The sequence below is a fragment of the Notolepis coatsorum genome (assembly GCF_963971535.1).
Source record: "Notolepis coatsorum genome assembly, chromosome: 9".
In the NCBI taxonomy this organism is placed as follows: Eukaryota; Metazoa; Chordata; class Actinopteri; order Aulopiformes; family Paralepididae; genus Notolepis; species Notolepis coatsorum.
In genome coordinates, this window is record NC_140173.1 from 96034204 (window position 1) to 96056181 (window position 21978).

The 21978-nt window shown below is 43.2% G+C and overlaps 1 protein-coding gene across 5 annotated transcripts in view; it reads right to left on the reverse strand.

The window, feature by feature from the left end:
* Nucleotides 1-1706: 1706 nt before the first annotated feature.
* Nucleotides 1707-21978, reverse strand: part of LOC311234394 (uncharacterized protein) — a 185098-nt gene continuing 164826 nt past the window's right edge. For 3 of the 5 annotated variants that reach the window (XM_084321564.1, XM_084321565.1, XM_084321563.1), the window contains exon 10: nucleotides 1707-2871. In XM_084321564.1, the coding sequence (XP_084177690.1) occupies nucleotides 2688-2871 (184 nt within the window). In that variant the 3' untranslated portion in view covers nucleotides 1707-2687. Of the gene's footprint in view, nucleotides 2892-5440; nucleotides 5522-21978 lie in introns of those variants that run through there. The other 2 variants (XM_084321567.1, XM_084321566.1) reach the window with 2 other exon arrangements.

The following is a 21978-nucleotide window of genomic DNA, read 5'->3' on the forward strand; positions in this document are numbered from 1 at the left end:
ATTGGCCGCGACCCCCACGTGACCGCTGCCGCTCTGCTGTGTGTTGTGTTGCAGCGCGCACCACAGCAGCAGAGGTCCCTGCCTTCCTCAATTTATACGCATGGAAGTATTGACTACGCCGTAACGAATCATTAAAAAATATACCGTTAACTGGAATATGTTGTGCCTTTACACATATGGCACAATATGGTTTGTCATGACAAACCAATAAAATATCGCATCGCCGGCTGTCTCTGGCTTGCTCCAGCGGACACCAGAGTCCGCTGGAGCAAGCCAGAGACAGCCGGCGATGCGATATTTTATTTGTTTGTCATGACAATGACAAACCAATTACATAATCCAACATGTGTAAAGGCACAACATATTCCAGTTAACGGTATCTTTTTTTAATGATTCGTTACGGCGCAATCAATACTTCCATGCATTCGGGACCTCCATGTTTTGGGGGTATTCATCAGACAAATCGGATCCGGGGATTCGGCTCCCATCAGTCGGGCAAGAACTGCGGGTTTTCAGCCTCTCTCCTGGAACTTAAGGGGGAGCTTAGTATTCCTGCCTCTGAGGAGGGCGACTACATGCAGTCACTGTGTGTTGTTGTAGCCAGCGGGTAAATCGCGATTTTTTTATTTGTTTGTCATGACAAACCAATTACATAATCCAACATATGTGTAACGGTATATTTTTTTAATGATTTGTTACGGCATAGTCAATACTTCCATGCGTATAAATTGAGGAAGGCAGGGACCTCTGCCGCTGTGGTGCGCGCTGCAACACAACACACAGCACAGCACAGCGGTCACGTGGGGGTCGCGGCCAATCAGAGGAACCCGGAAACCGAACTCCGTTGCGGAAAGCATACACGCGTCCTGACTGACCTCCTGGCATCAGAGCTGGAGTTGGTCCTGGACGCCCACTGCTCCTGCCCAACAGTTACGACGGGTTGAATGTGTATACTTCAACCGAAAGTGTATACTTACTCAATCGGAGCATATATTTAGCACTTTTAGATAATATATTATTAGATGATATATATAATTGTAACTATATTTATTGTAAGGCAAATATAACAGAGGGCATACATACCCTCATCTGCACCTTGACATTTTTACACTGCCTACATGCCCATATGCGCATACTCAAGAGTTAATTATATTGTTATATTGTTTACACTGCCTATTTTGTACTGTACTATAGTTTTATGACCTGTATCATGTCTTCTACTATCACATGTACCTGTACCTCCCCTCTCCCCCATGCTGCTATGATGCCTGAATTTCCCCAAGGAGATCAATACAGGAATATCTTATCTTAATGCATTTATGCTAAATGTATAAATATATAGAGATTGTAAATGTAGAATCAGGGCCCCAGTATTGTGCACACCGTCTCACTGGAATGGCCGCCACGCCTAAATGGAACGCAGGACCATAATTAATGTTATTAATTGCACCCATGTTTACCCTGCAACATGTCAAAATGGCCACTGTGCTCTTTTTAGTTTTTTATTTGATGTAACTTCTTCTCTTGTGGGACGGCTCTTTCTGGTGAGCAGCACCTTATTAAAGAAATGCCAAGGATACCTCGTCACCAGGACGCTTTGAAGACATATGGACAATAAACATTAGGAGACAATCGGATGTTAATTACTTCCATACATCAATTTTTATTACATTTCAATCATATGTTAACTAAAAAATTGACATTTCACATTTGTGCAAAGCAAGACTGCTGGTCCCTTTCACCTCATTACATTAATCACCTGAAGTTAAAATATGAGTGATCAGTACTGAAATATACAATAAATATTATTCAGATTTATATCACTTTAGATATTTGAAAATAAGAATAAATACAGCAACAAATCACATTATTTTCAGCATGAGTCTCTAACACACTAACAGATAATCCAAAAACAAGGTGTGTACATCCATTAAGTCTAAAAGGTTTAAGCACATTATAAACATAGTCTATAGTTATGTAATACATAGATATCAAATAAATAATGAATAAATAAATAAAATCAGAGGTTAATTTGTATCAACAGAATCTGCCATGTGCACGTGGGTAGATTCTCTGAACATAAGTGCCATGCCTGTGAAGCACCACTAGGGGCAGCGTGGCTCACAGAGAGTGAGATCGTGGGTCTATGACTTGCTTCACATCTAGAAAATTGGACAATGTAGTAGCAGGGACTGGACGATTAATCCAGTTTCAATTTCAATTATGATTTTGTGTTCCCACGATCATGAAAACAAGATAATCGAGATAAAACAATTATTTTGCCACATAACGTGTTGCTCTCATTTTGTCTTGTGTTGTAAATGCAGCGCACCCTTCCTTCACAGTGGTCCTCTCCTAGTGTAACGATCGCGGATGCCTAGACTCTCTAGCCCCTATCTAACGGGTCGGACCCTTCAGTTGACTGGTTGGTGCCGTCGCCTGTGGTCTGGGAGCGATCTGGGTTAAACAGTAGTAGTTTCAGCTTCAAGCGCCTTTTTGAAGCGTCTTTGGTAACTTGTAGAAGATGACAGAAAGGCAGCCTTTGGTCAAGAAGAAAGGTCAAACTAATTCAGTCGCCATTGAACATAATGATGTTCTCAAATCAGTGAGTAATCGGTTTAACAATCGTGATTTCAATATCAATAAAAAAGAATCATGATTATGATTTTTGCCATAATGGAGCAGCCCTAAGTAGTAGTAGTAGTGTGTGTGTGTGTGTGTGTGTGTGTGTCTGTACAGCTCAGTCTAACCCTCACGGGGAGGAGGACGCTGGGGAACATCAGCACCTTGGCCTGCATGAAGGACAGGCAGGGCAGCTTATCCATCACCTTCACTGCCTCCTGACTCAGCTGCTCCCCCTGCTGGGCGCTCCTGACACAGCAACACACACACTTTAATAATTTATTTATATATCCATATAATTGGGAATGTACAAAAGGCATTGTATTAAAGTACAAAACACGGCAACATTATGAGAAATGCGCTTACAGTCTTCTCCAGTCAGACAAGAAGATAGTAGATACTAGGGATGCACCGATATGAAAATTTGCGGCCGATACCGATTGTTCAACTAACACAATCGACCGATACCGATATTTGTGCCCCGTCAAAAAAAAAGTCAAATCTTTTTTGTGTTGATATTACTGTATATTTGTATGTCTCTAAATGTTTTGATGAATTCAAAATGGAGGACCCTTATGTAAACAAGCTGAAGGTATTTTTCCTCCAGTCTTAGCAGTTGTTATATTGAGCTGTACTGTATTGTACCCATTCTGCAATCTGTTAATAAAGTTTTCAATCAATCAATCAGACAAATGTATAGAAAAGCTTTTATTTTTTTTGGATCTACTTTTTCTCCCCATTTTCAATTTTTCTCCCTTCCCCAATTTTGTATTGTCCAATTATACCCTCCCCTGTCTCGAACGCTGTTAGGCCATGCCTCCCACAAGCCGGCTGCAATGTGGACGAAGCCTTGCATCACGTGTCCCCTCCGCGTGAATACTTTCGGCAGCCAACATGCCCTTCCACGTTGCTCTGATTGGCCGAGCGTGCACATGAGCCGCGACACACGCTCCTCTGCCAGGCAGGAATACTAAGCTCCGCTTAACGCAATTTATACGAATGGAAGTATTGATTTCGCCGTAACGAATCATAAAAAAAATATACCGTTAACTGGAATATGTTGTGCCTTTACACATATGTTGGATTATGTAATTGGTTTGTCATGACAAACCAATAAAAAATCGCAAACTAACCGGTGGCTACAACAACACACAGTAACTACATGCATCATTGTTTACAATGAACGGTGGGGCTAATGACAAACTAATTACATAATCCAACATATGTGTAAAGGCACAACATATTCCAGTTAACGGTATATTTTTTTAATGATTCGTTACAGCGAAATCAATACTTCCATTTGTATAAATTGCGTTAAGATTCCTGCCTGGCAGAGGAGCGTGTCGCGGCTCATGCGCGCGCTCGGCCAATCAGAGGAACGCAGAAGGGCATGTTGGCTGCCGAAAGTATTCACGCGTCCCCTCCGGTACTCGAGGAGGCAGCCGTCGCATCTTTTCACCTGCACAGCGCGATCTCTCAGCGGCGAGGGTCTGCGTGGGAGGGACACGCCGCCCCCGTTGCTTCCTGATTCTATTGCGCAGGCGCACCAATCGACCTGTAGGAGTCGCTGTCCACAACGTCCGATCCGATTCCCCACCCACCAGCTTCCCACCCCCTAATACTGCCAATTGTATTAGTATGAACAACCAGCCAAGCTGGTAGCAACGCAGAGAGCTGGGCTTGAACCCAGCATCTCCTGCGTTGGTGGCGAGCGCCTTGCCCACTGCGCCACCTAGCCGCCTAGAAAAGCGTTTATTATAACATTCTTTCATAACAAAAAAATATATTATTGTTTGTTTAAGAAAACGTTTTAGCCCTATGCTTGACTATTATTTTAGGCATGGCAACAAATAAAATAATAATAATAAAATGAATAAATAAAATATTAAATAAATAAATAGGCTACACGTCTCTCTTTTTGTGTTACAAATTGTGCTCACCGATATGAACATAGGCCTCTTTACTTACTTAAAAAAAGGAAACATCAAGAAATATGTTTATGGTATTCCACCATGCCATGTGTGTTTTATTTTATAATGCTCATGATTATTGCTGAAGTCCGAGTCATACAATACCCACTTTTTCTCCTCCTTTTTTCAGAATTTTTCTCCCATCCCAATTTAGTCGTTATGCCAATCGCCCACCCCCCCCCTCCCACTGTCTCTGCGGTGGTAGGCAGACGCTTAGTCCGCTGCGCTACCCGGCCGCCCAATACCCACTGGCTTTCATAACCTAACAGACTAACTTGACTAAAAAGACTAAAAAGTTTATGAGTTTTAAGTAGGGATGCTCGATATTGGCTTTTTTACCGATACCGATATTCCGATATTGTCCAACTCTTAATTTCCGATACCGATATCAACCGATACCGATATATGCAGGGTTTCCCCCCCCAAAAACTGAATAATTTCAGGTAACTAATAATTTCACTGGATATATATATAACAAATATTGTTATTGTTTTTTTTTTTTTTTTTTAACAGATACCGATATTTTCCGATATCACATTTTAATATCGGTCGGCCGATAATATCGGACATCCCTAGTTTTAAGTTTATGAGACAGCACTGTATCTCTCTCAAACAAAGCCCCATGTTCTCCAGTGTTATCCCATAATATCTGAGTTTGCAATGCATGCGTCGTGTCAGGTACCACAACAGAACAATTTTGATTGACAGTCGATTCTGACAATTACGTCACACCGCTTGCACCCACCTCTGCCTTTCTTACCACCAATCGGCAATCGCTTATTCGTTTTTTTTACTTCCGGGAAGTCCGCCATTGGGCTACATGAGAGAATCAATAACAAACTTACCGGAGCTAATAACGCTAGCTCCCGCCGCCCACGGGTAGGCTACCAGCGCTCCGTAGGAGGACCAAACGAGGCATGATGATTTTACTGCAAAGAATGTTATGTTACATTTGTCTGATTGATTGATTGAAAACTTTATTAACAGATTGCAGAATGGGTACAATTCAGTACGGGCTCTCTGAGCAAAGGAAGGAACTGAGAGATATGAATGACCAACAATGCTTGCTATGGTCGGGTAAATATGCTGATGTTATTGAACGTTATGCCACAAATCGAATGCCTTTGTTAATCATAACGTTGATGCAGTAGCGCAGGGGTGGCCAAACCGCGGCTCTTTGCCCGTCAATTAGCGGCTCTTCCATCCAACATTTTATTTTTTTTTTTTGTCACTCATTCCATAAGGACGTAGAATAAACATTTACAATTTTTTTTTTAAATGGTCCATTTGCATGTTCTTGGGATCTGAATCTAGGGACATATATGGATCAGTGTCAGAAATAGTGTGTCTGTTACTAGGCTTGAGTAAATTGTAATGAACCAAAGGAGAATATCAATTCTATTTAATTTTTTTTAATCTTTGACTGTGAATAACACCATGCTAAAATTTACCAGACCTGAAAAATCTATTTGTAGATACAGTACTGAATTCTGCCATCTTTTTTATTTATTTTTTTTATTGATCTTTTCCCCCCTCCTTTTTCCTCCGATTTTCTCCCATCCCAATGTTAGTCGTTATGCCAATTCCCAATCCCCTTCCTGGTCGCTGCGCACTTACCCCCCACAGTCGGTCTGGGAGAGTGGAGGCTACCACGTGCTTCCTCCGACACACGTCCAGCCAATTAATCGCTTCTTTTCACCTGGCAGCGCGGATTCTCACTGAGAGGGCGTAGCGTGTGGAAGGATCACACTATCCCACTTAGATCCTATCCGCGCTTAGCAGGCGCCCCGACCGAACTGTAGGAGTCGCTGTTTACAGCGACCCGGACCCACCCCGCCAGCTTCTCCCACCCTCTAATACTGCCAATTGTATTAGTGTGAACGGCCAGCCAAGCTGGTGACAACCCCGGAGCTGTGAGCTGGATTCGAACAGGCAAATCCAGCCGCTCCGGGGTTGGTGACGAACGCAATCTCCGTTACGCCACCTGACCGCCTCTGCCATCTTTTCTATAATGTAAATTTCTCCACCATTTTTCATCGTATTGCAACACCGTTTTTTGCAAGACGTTCACAGAAAGGTAGAGAAACTAACTGTGTTCTGTTTTATGGCAATAACATTCAGGTTTGTGGGAGATAATCCCAAAAAATAAGAGAAATAAAAAAGTTAATCCAGAATTCAGATGATTGACAGGGGCTGGTGTGAGCTGGGTAGGGTAGTTTTTCGAAATTCGAAAGCCCTGAGTCTCTTCCTTCAAAATACTACACTCACTTTTGGCTGTGCCACTTCCTCCTGTCAATATGCGCCGGTTTCCGACTCAATGCCCTGAGATTTCTATAATCTTATATTTCAATAATAAAATAATTGGTAAACAAACGTAATGCCAAAAATACACTTTTACTGTATATCTCGGGCTTAAGAGGTTAACCCTGTGAGGCCCAAATTAAAAAGACATTAGCAACTTCAGAGGCCAGAGGGTGGGACATATAAACACATTTACTATAAAATAGCATTGTGAGGCTGAACAACAGGACCAATTGACTATAGGCCTACATGTGCTTAACATTTTTTAAATAAACATTTTTTATTTTTTCTCTTTCTCCAATTTTCAGTTTTTCTCCCCATCCCAATTTAGTCGCTGTGCCAATTCCCCCCCTCCCCTACCTGGCTGCTGTATGCATGTTCTCCTACGAGTCGGTACAAGGGCGTCCCGAAGCCGACCGCACGCTTCCTCTGATACGTGTGGCGACTGCCAGTGACGTCTTTTCACTTGGCAGCGAGGACTCTCATTGGTGAAGTGTAACGCGTGGGAGGGCACGCTATCTCCACCCAGTCCTGCCCCCGCTGAGCAAGCACCGAGACCTGACCTGTAGGCGTCGCTGTCCACAACGCCAGATTCCCACCCACCAGCTTCCCACCCCCTAATACTGCCAATTGTATTAGTATGAACGACCAGCCAAGCTGGTAGCAACGGCGAGAGCTGGGCTCGAACCCAGCATCTCCTGCGTTGGTGACGAGCGCAATCTCCGCTACGCCACCTGACCGCCCTATAAACATTCTTTTTTTAAATGGCTAAAAGTGATTTTGTAATTTTGCAACCGTGGGTCTCACAGGGTACTTTTAACCCTGTGAGGCCCAAATAAAAAAGACATTAGCAACTTCAGAGGCCACAGGGTGAGACCTATAAACTAGAGCTGGGCCGTTAACGGCGTTAACGTGCTGCGTTAACGCGAGACTAGTATTGCGCGATAATATAATTGATGCCATTAATCTATAATTTTTTTTTTTTTTTTTTTTTTTTTTTTAACCTTTATTTATTTACCCAGGGTAGGTTTGCTGAGCACAGATGCTCTTTTTCAGGAACGCCCTGCTTCACATTCACACAGTTCCATTCACACCTGGGAGCTGCCCAGTACAACCACAGTTGACACCATTGGCCACTGAGCAACTCCACTGGAGCAGTTGGGGCTCATGGGCACTTCAGCGGTTGGTGTTCCTGCCGGTCCCGGGGATCGAACCGGCAACCTTCCGGTCACAAACCCGCTTCTCTAACCTTTAGGCCACCGCTGCCCCACGGGCTGAACTGAATTGAGTGACCTGACTGGTTTATGGGAGTTTAACACACATGCTGGACTGAAAATGAATTGTTTGTTTTATGAAATGTTTGCTTATGATTTGAATTAAATCCAATACATGGACATTTTGATTTTGAATTGAGCATGACTCTTGAGTGGTTTTTGAATTTATGAAAAGGTAATTGATAGTTACATTTTTAGCAAACTAACCTATGATTTAGCTTGCTCAGTAGTCTAGGCCTACTATTAATTAAATTATTTGTCTACCTTTATGTGGTACAGTCTTATGCCGGAGCTATAGGCCTAATTAACCAATTAAAAAGGTAATTTGATTTGCATTGGCAGGGTTTGGCCCTGTCTGGCACCCAACGGGAAAAATATTATAGGCACTATAAGTAGACACCGCTACATAAAACAAGCTGGTCTGCCTGAGTGACTGGTGGAAGAAGGAGAAATAGAGATAGGACTGATTGAGTCAAGCCATGTCACATAGTTCAAGTTTGAAATGCTTCTTTCTGTTTTGCTCCTGAGAGTGTGCTAGATACTGTACTGTTCTGTACTGGTAATATTATTTATTTGTGTTAACTTCTGAATAAAACAACTTATTAAACACAAATGCATCTTATTGAACATTATTTTGATATTTCATTACCAATTATCATAGCAAAACAGCTTTTTCAAACAGTCTGTAATGCATTTTGGAAACGGGAGATGGGCTCATGGTGTAATGGGCCACCTGGCCTGAGGAAAGAAAAAGTAAGGACTTACTTCTGGTCATTATTTGGGTAGAACACACATATTTTGAATGCCTTCTGCAGATTTTCTCTTTTTTTAGCCATTTTAAATCCAGGATTGCAGATCGATTAATCTAGAATTTTTTTTTTATCTATGCCCACCTCTACTATAAACACATGAAGGGTGCCGTGACTGAAAAAAAAGGTTTAGAAACGCTGGTATATGGGCGGCTACGTGGCGTAGTGGGCAAGGCGCTCGCCACGAATGCTGGAGACGCTGGGCTCGCCTGTTCGAGCCCAGCGCTCCACATTGCTTTCAGTTTAGCTGGTCGTTCATACTAATACACATTGGCCGTATTAGGGGGTGGGAAACTGATGGGTGGGGATCGGGCGTTGTGGACAGCGACTCCTACAGGTCGGTTGGTGCGCCTGCGCAGTAGAATCAGGAAGTGTCGGGGGCAGCGTGAGCCTCCCACGCGTTACTCCTCGCCACTGAGAGATCGAGCTGCGCAGGTGAAAAGATGAGACTGCTGTTACCTCAAGTACCGGAGGGGACTTGTGCTATGTATGACTTAGTCCACATTGCAGCCGGCTTGTGGGAGGCAAGAAGGGAGGCAAGAAACAGCGTTCGTGACAGGGGAGGGTTGAATTGGATGATATACGAAATTGGGATGGGAGGAAAATATAGAAAATGGGAGAAAAAGTGGATAAAAAAAAAGAAACACTGGTATATGGTGTGGCTCTTTGTGGTACCACAGTCATTTTTGTGGCTCTTAGTCTCTGACTGGTTGGCCACCCCTGCAGTAGCGTGTGTGTGGGGGGGTTGTGCAGTTTGCTTGACTGAAACCCCATGGTTTGAACATGTGGACTGGACAACACGTTAGCTTAACGTTACATGTATGATGTGAGTAGTAGAACGAATAATCTATAAATTAAATTTAGATTCAGCTACAGATGAAGCGTTTAGTTTTCCTGGGCGCTTTGCCGCGACGTGAGCACGGTTATATCACGTCGGAAATGAATTAGGAACCCAGGCTGCTGTTCTATTTTATGCCGCCAGGAGGCGCAAAGTCATTAGACGGACGCTACAACGTCCTACACAGTATACTGTATAACGATCTGTATGTAAATGTATATATATTAATTCATTTTGCGCGAATCCACACTTCATTTCCCAGACCCACTTTGTTTTAACCAGTTAAAACCTGTCGATTGCTAGTGGAGGTTCATATAAGGGATATATAATGGATATTTTCTGTCTAGTACCGTGGTCTAGTGCTTAATGCCCATTCCTTTCAAGCCGACGCCCGGGGTTTGGATCCCAGCGGGTATTTTTTTATTTATAAAATGAAATTGCCCGCAACGATGTGCATAATACAATAGTAATAATTAGGGCTGTCAGTTTATCGCGTTAATTAGATTAATTAATTACACAGCAAATTATCGCGTTATGAAAATTGACGCAAAATTAATTACAGCCGACCTATATTTACTTTAGACAAGTGGCAAATCGGTGCGCTTTTATTTTGAAATCCACGCTTGAGTTGGGCGTATTAAACTTGGCCCATTGAATGACCCGTAGCCTACTTGATCGTCACTTCACACATGCGTCGTCTATCAAACAAAACAAACACACAAAGGAATTAGCTCAGCTGGAACAAGATGTCAGCATCACCCGAGGCGATACTCCTGGGACCTATGAACGGCAAGTTCAATTTCAAAAAGAATATAGATGGGACAGTAAACAAGACCATTGTAATATGTAGCTTATGTCAAAAAGAATTTGCGTATCACCGAAGCTGCTCTAGTCTAACGTATCACATGAACGCTAAACATGTCCAGGCAAGTTGTTCGAGCAGCTCCAGTGTAGCTAACGTTAGCTCCAGAGCAACTCGCACGCTTCGTCAAACCACTCTTGGAGAATTACCGTTAGGCAAACGGTTGAGTAAATCCACCACAGACAAACTAACCAACAGCGTCGCGAAGTGGATAGCAAAATATTGTAGGCCAATAGCTATAGTGGAAGATAAGGGTTTAGCGGAGTCATTTCGAATAGCGTCGTCTGACCCAAATTACAAGCTACCCTCGAGAGCTACAGTGATGAAAAGGATCCACAACATGTATGACACAGAGAGGGAGGCGAGGGAAGAAGTGTTGGCACGGGCTGGCCCAATGGCCCTAACGGGTGATCACTGGACGTCGGTGGGCAATCATAATTATTTGGGTGTCACAGTGCACTTGATCGATACTGAGTGGAAACTGCAATCATTTGCATTAACGGTGACCAAAACTGTGGGCCGCCATTTCGCCGATGCGTGTGCTGAACAGTTCAACACCGTAATAGAGGAGTGGAATATAAAAGATAAAGTCACATCTATTGGGACTGATTCCGCCCGTAATATGATAGCAGCAGCGCGCTATATGCCGTTCCAGCACATGCCATGTGCTGCACACGTGCTGCAAAGAACCATCACAGTCTCCCTTGAGGACAGAAGCCTTGACACCACCCTGGCAAAGTGCCGCAAGATTGTAGGCCACTTCAAGCACAGCCCTGCCAGTACAGAAGAACTGCAGCAGCAGCAGACTGCCCTCGGACAAGCAAAAGAGCCCATGATACAAGATGTATCCACAAGGTGAGACTGTTTAACTACCTGTTGTATGCTTAGGGTAAATTTAGTGTGTGTGTGTGTTTATTTCTTTGTATTCTGTACAATTGCATCATGCTGCATTAACAACCCCCAGTGGGACTAATAGTTATTTTATTGAATTGGAAGGTGGAATTCGACACTGGCCATGATCTCACGGTACCTGAGGAACCAGGAGGCTGTGACTGCCACTTTGGCCCAACAGAACCACAAGCTGTCCATGCTGACCCCCACAGAGTGTGACAAACTGAAGAAGCTGGAGCTTGTACTTGAGCCCTGCAGGTAAGTGTCTCTCCCTCTCTCTCTCCCCCCATACACCCCCCTCCTCTCTCTCTCTCCCCCATACACACACCTCACACCCCACTCTCTCTCTCCCATACACACACCTCACCCCCCAATCTCCCCCATACACACACCTCACCCCCCCCTCTCTCCCCCATACACACACCTATCTCTCCCATACACACACCTCACCCCCCCTCTCTCCCCCATACACACACCTATCTCTCTCCCATACACACACCTCACCCCCCCCCTCTCTCCCCCATACACACACCTATCTCTCCCATACACACACCTCACCCCCCCCTCTCTCCCCCATACACACACATATCTCTCTCCCATACACACACCTCACCCCCCCCCCTCTCTCCCCCATACACACACCTCACCCCTCTCTCTCCCATACACACACCTCACCCCCCCCCCTCTCTCCCCCATACACACACCTATCTCTCTCCCATACACACACCTCACCCCCCCTCTCTCCCCCATACACACACCTATCTCCCTCTCATACACACACCTTCACCTCTTTCTCTCTCGCTCTCTTGTTTCACTGCAGGTATGTGACTGAGCTCCTTGGAGGGGAAACCTACGTCTCATGCTCTGTGGTGCTCCCCGCACTCTGCCACCTAAACCGCATCATGGACCTCAACGAGGAGGATCCGGGCTACATGGTAAAGTTCAAGGCCAGCTTCACGAAGGACCTGGACGCACGCAAAGCGACCCTCAACAACAGATGGCTGAAGCTGGCTACAGCCCTCGACCCGCGATTCAAGGACTTGAAGAGCGTACCAAAGGACGAGAGGGATGAGGTGTGTGTGTGAATGAGAAGACCAGTGTTAAGTCCTTAGGCTGTCATGAAAAGTCCTATGCAACTAATTAATTGTCCCTCTTATTAGGTGTGGACCTGGCTTAAAGAGATGCTGCCAGGACCAGAAGCAGACAAAGCTGCTCCACAAGCCACAGAGGACGAGCCACCAGCGAAGAGGACCCTCCTCCTGCTGTCTTCAGACTCTGATTCAGATGAAGTCAGGGTACTGTCAGGACAATTAGACCTCTACAAAGCTGAGCCCAGCATCGGAATGAATGACTGTCCACTGGAGTGGTGGGCAGCTCACGCAAAAGCCTATGGACAGCTGTCTCCTCTTGCTCGCAAATATCTGGCTACTCCTGCTACCTCTGTGCCATGTGAGAGGCTATTTTCACTTGCAGGTCACATAGTCCAAAAGAAGAGGGCAGCCTTACTCTCAGACAATGTAAACAAGCTTGTTTGTCTTAGCAATTGGCTCAAGGAATAGATTTGTCATGCATACAGTAGACCCTGCACTAGACCCTGCACTAGACCCTGCAGTCATGCCCCAGACCCTGTAGTAGACCCTGTAGTCATGCCCCCAGAAACTGTAGTAGACCCTGTAGTCATGCCCCCAGACACTGTAGTAGACACTGTACTAGACCCTGTAGTCAGTATATTAATATTTGAATAGTCATATTTGGCACTATATCGTCGAGTTGGACGTAGTCTATTAAGCTAATAATAGTCTGTTAATATATAGTGCTTCGTGCGGTGAGAATACTACCGTAGTCAGTACCCCATCGTTTCGGGCAGAGAACTGGCTGCTTATCCAGGGTGGTTGACCCCACGTGAAGCTGCACCCGAGGAGCCCCAGAGCCGACGAGCGAGTGGACCTGTATACCGGATTATTCTGCCGACGACAGCCCGCCTTCCCAGGCACGGATTATGCTTTGTATACTTTGATTATTCCATGGATAAAGACCCCCGACACTGTAGTCATGCCCCCAGACACTGTAGTAGACACTGTACTAGACCCTGTAGTCATGCCCCCAGACACTGTAGTAGACACTGTACTAGACCCTGTAGTCATGCCCCCAGACACTGTAGTAGACACTGTACTAGACCCTGTAGTCATGCCCCCAGACACTAGCTTGCTGTGGGCTGTTTTGATTTTTGAGGATACTGTAGCTTAGTGTAAACTGTTATTGGCTGTATCAGCAACAAATGTTACCTTATTGAGAGGTATGTTTTCATTCATTTTATTTTATTCAATTTAATAAAATTGATTTCTAAAGCATTCTTCACTTGCAGGTCACATAGTCCAAAAGAAGAGGGCAGCCTTACACACAGACAATGTAAACAAGCTGAAGCTTGTTTGTCTTAGCAATTGGCTCAAGGAATAGATGTCATGCATACAGTAGACCCTGTAGTAAACCCTGCACTAGACCCTGATTTTTGAGGATACTGTAGCTTAGTGTAAACTGTTATTGGCTGTATCGGCAACAAATGTTACCTTATTGAGAGGTATGTTTTCATTCATTTTATTTATTTATTTATTCAATTTAATAGAATTGATTTCTAAAGCATTCTTCACTTGCAGGTCACATAGTCCAAAAGAAGAGGGCAGCCTTACACTCAGACAATGTAAACAAGCTGAGGAATAGATGTCATGCATACAGTAGACCCTGTAGTAGACCCTGCACTAGATCCTGCAGTAGACCCTGCAGTAGACCCTGATTTGAGGATACTGTAGCTTAGTGTAAACTGTTAGCTGTATCAGCAACAAATGTTACCTTATTGAGAGGTATGTTTTCATTTTATTTATTTTATTTATTTAATAAAATTGATTTCTAAAGCATTCTTCTTGGTGTATTTAATTGATCAGTCACCTGCTACAATAATGTAATGTCCTTGAATTTTAAATATTTATATGAATATGAAATATAAATATGCGATTAAAATGCGATTAATTAGATTAATTAATTACAAAACCTGTAATTAATTAGATTAAAAATTTTAATCGCCTGACAGCACTAGTAATAATATATAATAAGAATCCAACCAATAGAGCGACATTGTGCAATAAACAAGTAAACAAAGTATGGCATATTTTACAGTAGGGCACTTTGAAACAACCAATCACGTTGCGCGATAGCACGAGTGATGCATAGTCAGGAAGTAATGTTAGAGCTGAGTTCACTCATTCCGAACGGCGAAATGTAAAATGCTACCCAAGATTGTTGCGTTTCGTTATAAAAACTATGCGGTGATAAACAAAACGAATCGCAGTATGCAAAACGTGCGGTTCGAGGATCACAGTTGGAGATGCAATCATGCAACGTCCAACTTCGTTCGACACTTGAACTAAGAAGGTGCACAAAGATCGGTAAGTGAATGAACGAATGAATGAAAACTTTATTTAACAGATTGCAGAATGGGTACAATACAGTACAGCTCAATATACACAATTGTTAAGGGGATGCAGACCAGAGAAAGACTTTCGTCTTGTTTACATCAGGGTCCCCCATAGTAACTTGGCTTGCTACTGTACAGTAGCTACAGTTAAATCAATGAGCCATCGACAGTGTGCTAACGTTATCATATACTCTCTTTTTTAGACTCTTTTTGTATCACAAACAGTACTGTATTTGTAAATCTGGTATGTCATAAATGTATAGATGTAGCAGTACTGTATCTGTATGTCATGTTATGATGAATTGAAAATGGGGGACCCTGATGTAAACAAGACGAAAGTCTTTCTCTGGTCTGCATCCCTTTAACAATTGTGTTTATTGAGCTGTACTGTATTGTACCCATTCTGCAATCTGTTAATTTTTTTCAATCAATCAATCAATCAATCATTACATCCAAGATACACGGCTGCTGTAGTCTTGTCTTATAAAATACATAAACAATCAGCAATGTCTCGCTTGATGAATGGCCAGCAGTAGCCTAATTAATATTAATAAAAGTATTATCATTTTAATAATTGCGAAACGTGTTTAGTCCCTTGTTTGAGCCGAATCTGGGTTGAACATGATTTGTGGAACTCCCTCTGGTGTTGTGGTCGTGGTATTCACTGACCTTTGGGAAGTATTTCGACATGTACATGGGTATCTTAGTGGTGTAGTGTACAGTATCTTGTAGACCAGGCCCATTGCAAGTTGCTGTACTCTGTCGTCTACTCTAAGCCATCCTAGGTAGTCAAAGTGGGCAGGGGTGAGGTGGGTTCTAGGAGTAAGGTCAAGCAGTAGTCTGACCAGTTTGTTTTGTGATGTTTGTAATTTAGTTTTTAGCGCTTTTGAGGTGCTTTGGTACCATGAGGTGCAAGCATAGTCGTAATACCCTTGAATGAGTGCTCCTGCCAGAGTCTTCAGGGTATTCTTGTTTACCAGAGAGGAGATCCGGTACAAGAATCTTGTTCGTTGGTTGACTTTTTTTTATTACATTGGTTGCCATTTTGTCACAGGAAAGATTTGCCTCTAGGATGGAACCCAGGTAGGTAATTTCATCTTTCCTTGTGACAATATTGTCACCCACTGTAACAGAGAAGCCGTTGGCCTTGCTGAGTTTGTTATTTGATCCAAGAGTGTGTATTGAGCCGTACTGTATTGTACCCATTCTGCAATCTGTTAATAACGTTTTCATTCATTCATTCAGGAGCAAAGGTCAATGACCAAACACACCCAGACTACATACCTGTATTCCCTTCAACATCACAGTCTACACCATCTACGTCAACAAACATCAGTCGCCATGAGCGGCGTGAAAAAAGGAGAGTGATGCAGCCAAGGAGGATGGTGACCAACAGAGAACCAAGGTCGAGAGAGCATCTAGAGAGCATCTTGACCGGCAACATCACCTCCTGGTTTGGGAATAGCACTGCACAAGACCGAAGCAGACTACAAAGAGTGACACGTTCAGCCGAACGCACAATTGGAGGGGGGCTCCCCACCCTCCAGAACATTTACTACAAGCGTTGCAAGGGCAAGGCTAAGAGAATCATTAAAGACTCCAGTCACCCGAACAACTGCCTCTTTGAACTGCTGCGGTCAGGCAAGCGATACCGGAGTCTCAAGGCGAGCACAGAAAGACTCAGAAGAAGCTTCTATCCCCAGGCCATCAGGCTGCTAAACGAACAATGAATGAACACTACACAACAACAACCACCAAACGCACATAGCACACACATCCACACGCACACACCCACTTTAAACAAACACACTGTAGCACCCACTCCCCACACTTTATATTTATATTTATGGATGAAGGATTGCACTACAACTCGTACACCTTACTGTAAATTGTACCTAAAATTGTACCTCATCCCATTTCTGCTTTGCACTAGATAGTACTGTACATTAGTACACTGCATAGTATTGTGTATTGTATATTATATGGTAACTCAGAACATTGTACATATGTCTATACCGAACACTGTGACCTCATTTTCTTCTTCTAAATTCATGCTATATTATGTTATTATGTTATTTGATACTATCTTGTCTAGCACAGTCTCTGGAGCGTAACAGTAAGAAGCATTTTGTATGAAAGTATTCTGTACTTCTGTATGACAACTATTAAAGAACTTGAACTTGAGTCAAGCTCCTTGACCGCTTCATCTGTGGACAGCAACGACACCAAATGCAAGATGATGACAGGTGTTACCTGGCCAGTGCTTCAGCACTTGTTTTCTTTCTTGCACACAGAGAAGACAAGGAGCACCATAATCTCACCCATAGATCAGCTATTTATCACCCTTGTCAAACTGCGTCACGACATGTCCTTTGACCTCATCTCCCACATCAGAGGTGTGTCAAAGGCAACAGTCAGTGATGTGCCCAACGGATCATTTCAGTGAGTGAGCGATTCGATACACGCTCACGGCAATGAACCGATTCACTGATTCGACTCACGGTTCAGTGGCGCTTCCGGATCACGCTGCGAATCAAAAACTATAAAAAAAATTGGCAGATGTTATACATACAATTATACATACAATTGTTAAGGGGATGCAAACCAGAGAAAGACTTTCATCTTGTTTACATCAGGATCCCCCTGTTTACATCAGTAATCATCTGTAACATTTAGAATTGATTTCAAGGTCCTCCTCCTTATATACAAAGTATAAACATTGCGATCATCTACTATTGAAGGTTCCGAGTCACAGTCTAAAGAAAATCAGTGATGCAGCCTTTGCTAACTAACTATGCACCAAAGTTATGGAACACACTATGGACATTAGGGAAGCTAGATCTCTTAATATTTTCAGAAATAAGCTAAAAACGTACCTCTTCACCATAGCCTTCTAATACACCCCGCTGTTGATTGTACTGTAGCACTATTTTACTCTGGCCATTCTATTGCATAATTTTACTATCTATTCTACTATTCTATTATTGCACTGTATTATTGGTGTGCAATTGATTGATTGATTGAAAACTTTATTAACAGATTGCAGAATGGGTACAATACAGTACAGCTCAATACACACAATTGTTAAGGGGATGCAGACCAGAGAAAGACTTTCGTCTTGTTTCCACCAGGGTCCCCCATTTTCAATTCATCAGGACATATATGACATACATGACATACAGATAGTCAGTACTGCTACATCTATTCATTTATGACATACCAGATTTGCAAATACAGTACTGTTTGTGATACAGAAGGAGTCAAGAAAAGGGAGTATATACATTTGACGTAGAAACTGTACATTGGAGGAGGTTGGGTGGGGGGGGTTGGGTACACTGGGATATTGACAACCATACTGGGTAATTTACATTGGAGGTGGTTGGGGGGGGGGGGGGGCACACTGTATAAGCAAGCAAAACTGTACATTGAGGGGGGGGAGACTCTGTACAAACAAACAAAATTGTACATTGGACTATTGACAAAACCATACTAGGTAAATGACTGTACATTGGAGGGGGTTGGGTTAGGATATTTACAGGGGCCAGTGTTGAATTGCAGTCTCCCGTAGGTGTCTCTTGAGAGAGGTTTTGAAAGTGGGTAGTGATCCACATTCCTTTACAGCTTTGGGTAGGGCGTTCCACATTGATGTGGCATAATTGCGAAACGTGTTTAGTCCCTTATTTGAGCCGAATCTGGGTTTAACATGATTTGTGGAGCTCCCTCTGGTGTTGTGATCGTGGTATTCACTGACCTTTGGGAAGTATTTTGCCATGTACATGGGTACCTTGGTCGTGTAGTGTATCTTGTAGACCAGGCCCATTGCAAGTTGCTGTACTCTGTCATCTACTCTAAGCCATCCTAGGTTGTCAAAGTGGGCAGGGGTGAGGTGGGTTCTAGGAGTAAGGTCAAGCAGTAGTCTGACCAGTTTGTTTTGAGATGTTTGTAATTTTGTTTTTAGCGCCTTTGAGGTGCTTTGGTACCATGAGGTGCAAGCATAGTCGTAGTACCCCTGAATGAGTGCTCCTGCCAGAGTCTTCAGGGTATTCTTGTTTACCAGAGAGGAGATCCGGTACAAGAATCGAGTTCGTTGGTTGACTTTTTTTATTACATTGGATGCCATTTTGTCACAGGAGAGATTAGCCTCTAGGATGGAACCCAGGTAGGTAATTTCATCTTTCCTTGTGACAATATTGTCACCCACTGTAACTGAGAAGCCGTCGGTCTTGCTGAGTTTGTTATTTGAACCGAAGAGAATGGACTCTGTTTTGCCCATGTGTAATGATAGTTTGTTATCAGCGAGCCATATGCAGATTCTGCCTAGTTCCGAGCTGAGGGTTTTTTCAACCTGTAACTTGTTCTTGTCAGAGACCAGCAGGGCTGAGTCGTCCGCAAACAGGAACAAGTTGCAGTCACAAGCTGACGACATGTCATTTGCATAAATTAGGAACAGTAGCGGTCCTAGTATGCTTCCTTGTGGAACACCACAGCTCACTGTGAGGGGGGGGGGATAGGGTACCGTTTACCTCCACCATCTGTTCCCTCCCCTCAAGGTAGGATTGCATCCAGCTCACTGATAGACTATCAAAACCAATTGCTTTTAGCTTGTCAATCAGAATGGAGTGATGGACCGTGTCAAAGGCCTTTTGTAGGTCCAGCATGACCATGCCGCAGTATTTGCCTGCGTCCACCTCTTGTTTGATGTGGTCATTCAAATAGAGTCAACTTACAAAAAAGAGCCTGTTGGAGGATTTCAACAAGATAAATGCGACAACATTGCAAAATATTTCACTATAATATTTCAAAGTGAAGTAAAAAATATTATAATAATTATTTGATCATGTTAAATAAGTGTGACTGACTGAGTCCACATTACAGTTCTACTTTTGTTTTGATGTGAAAAGTGATGCTGCATAAGAGGACTGCATTTAGCACTGACTGAGAAAGTACATATTACAGTTCTACTTTGCATTGCATGTAATTTAGAATACAGGCAAATAAAAGTAATTTAGTTTAAAGTACAATCTTGGCTGTCTTTTTCTCTCAACGCTTCAATAGGTAGATGACTAAATGTAAATGTAATATCAAATTTTAACAGATTGCAGAATGGGTACAGTACAGTCCAGCTCAATACATACAATTGTTAAGGGGGTGCAGACCTGAGAAATACTTTTGTCTTGTTTACATCAGGGTCCCCCAACAATTAGCATTTCAATGGTGTGTTGCCACACCAATGGGGGGTTGCCAATCCAATGTCACACCTACTGTACACCTAAGTGAGAGAAGCTCTCTCATTTCATGGAAGAGTAGAAGACAACCAACAGTTGCACTTTCTACCTGCGAGGCAGGATACATGACCTTAGCATCAGCCATACAGGAGTGTATGTATTTGCAACAGCTACTCAAGGGTATTGATGGATGTCAGTATGCACAAACCAAGGTTTATGATGATAACCAAGGAGCTATTGCACTAGCCAGGAATCCTGTAAACAGGCAAAGATGTAAACATATTGATATAAAATATCACTTCATAAGAGAAACTGTGAATAGTGGGAGGATATGTTTGGAATATTGTCCTACTGACAACATGATTGCTGATGTGATGACAAAACCAGCCACTAAGCTACAACTGAAGAAGTTTGCTCAGTATTTGTTTGGCACTTAGTTAGAGTGAAAGAAAAGCATGGATGTGCCAATATGTTTTTTTTGTTGTTGTTGTTTATTTTGTATTGAAGGCCAAAGAGGGAGAATATATATATATATATATTTTTGTTTTGTACCACAATAAGCTAAGTTCGAGTGGGGGTGTTAAATATATTATTATTATTATGTGCGCCCTTGCTCATTTGTGTTCTACAGAGGGCGATGTAGTAAATCCAGTATGTGCCGTCACTGACGTTTCCTTTCCATTCCTGTTCCGGTCTATTATTTGTGAATGATTGTTGTTGATATATAGCGGCACCGCAAGGAGAAGAAGAAGAAGGTTGACATGGGCAAAGTGTTCATCAACATCTCCATCGGCCTGTGCATCTTCAGCCTCGTCTGGTTCTTCTATGCCCTCTACATGCGCTCTGCCCTAGCTAAACAGGTGGTGACAATCCACCCCTCACCTCCTGTGCTTGACGCCAACAGCACCATGTTTGGGAAAATGTATGCCGCAATTCATATCTTACAAGAGATGCATTGATGTATGTGCAGGCTATTCTGCCTCCGTCTGATCAGTATGTAAAAATCACAAAGTTGGGGATATGGATGGGAATATAATTCACTAATTAAAAGAAAAACCAAAAAAAGAAGCTAAACTCATTCTGTCTCTAGTATTATTTGTTCACGCCAACTGTTTTGGAGATGAGGGTGGAAGTAATTTGGCAGTCTGACATTAATTGAAAACTGTATTAACAGATTGCAGAATGGGTACAATACAGTACAGCTCAATACACACAATTGTTAAGGGGATGAATGAATGAATGAATGAAAACTTTATTAACAGATTGCAGAATGGGTACAGTACAGTACAGCTCCATCTATACATTTATGACATCAGATTTGCAATTACAGTACTGTTTGTGATACAAAAAGAGTCCAGAAAGAAAAGAGTATATACATTAGGCATGGAAACTACATTGGATTGGGTAGGTGGGGGGGGACTGTACATTGGAGGTGGGGGGGGGGGGGGGGGGGGGTTGGTTAGGAGTGGGGGGGGGGGGGGGGGGTATGAGTGGGGGGGGGGGGGGGGGGGGGGGGGTTGGGTAGGAGGGGGGACACTGTACAACTGTACAAACAACACTGTACATTGCAGACCAGAGAAAGACTTTCGTCTTGTTTACATCAGGGTCCCCCCCCTTATCTGTCACCATAGTACATCTGTGATCCTCGAACCGCACGGTTTGCATACTGCGATTCGTTTTTTGTTTATCACCGCATAGTTTTTATAACGAAATGCAA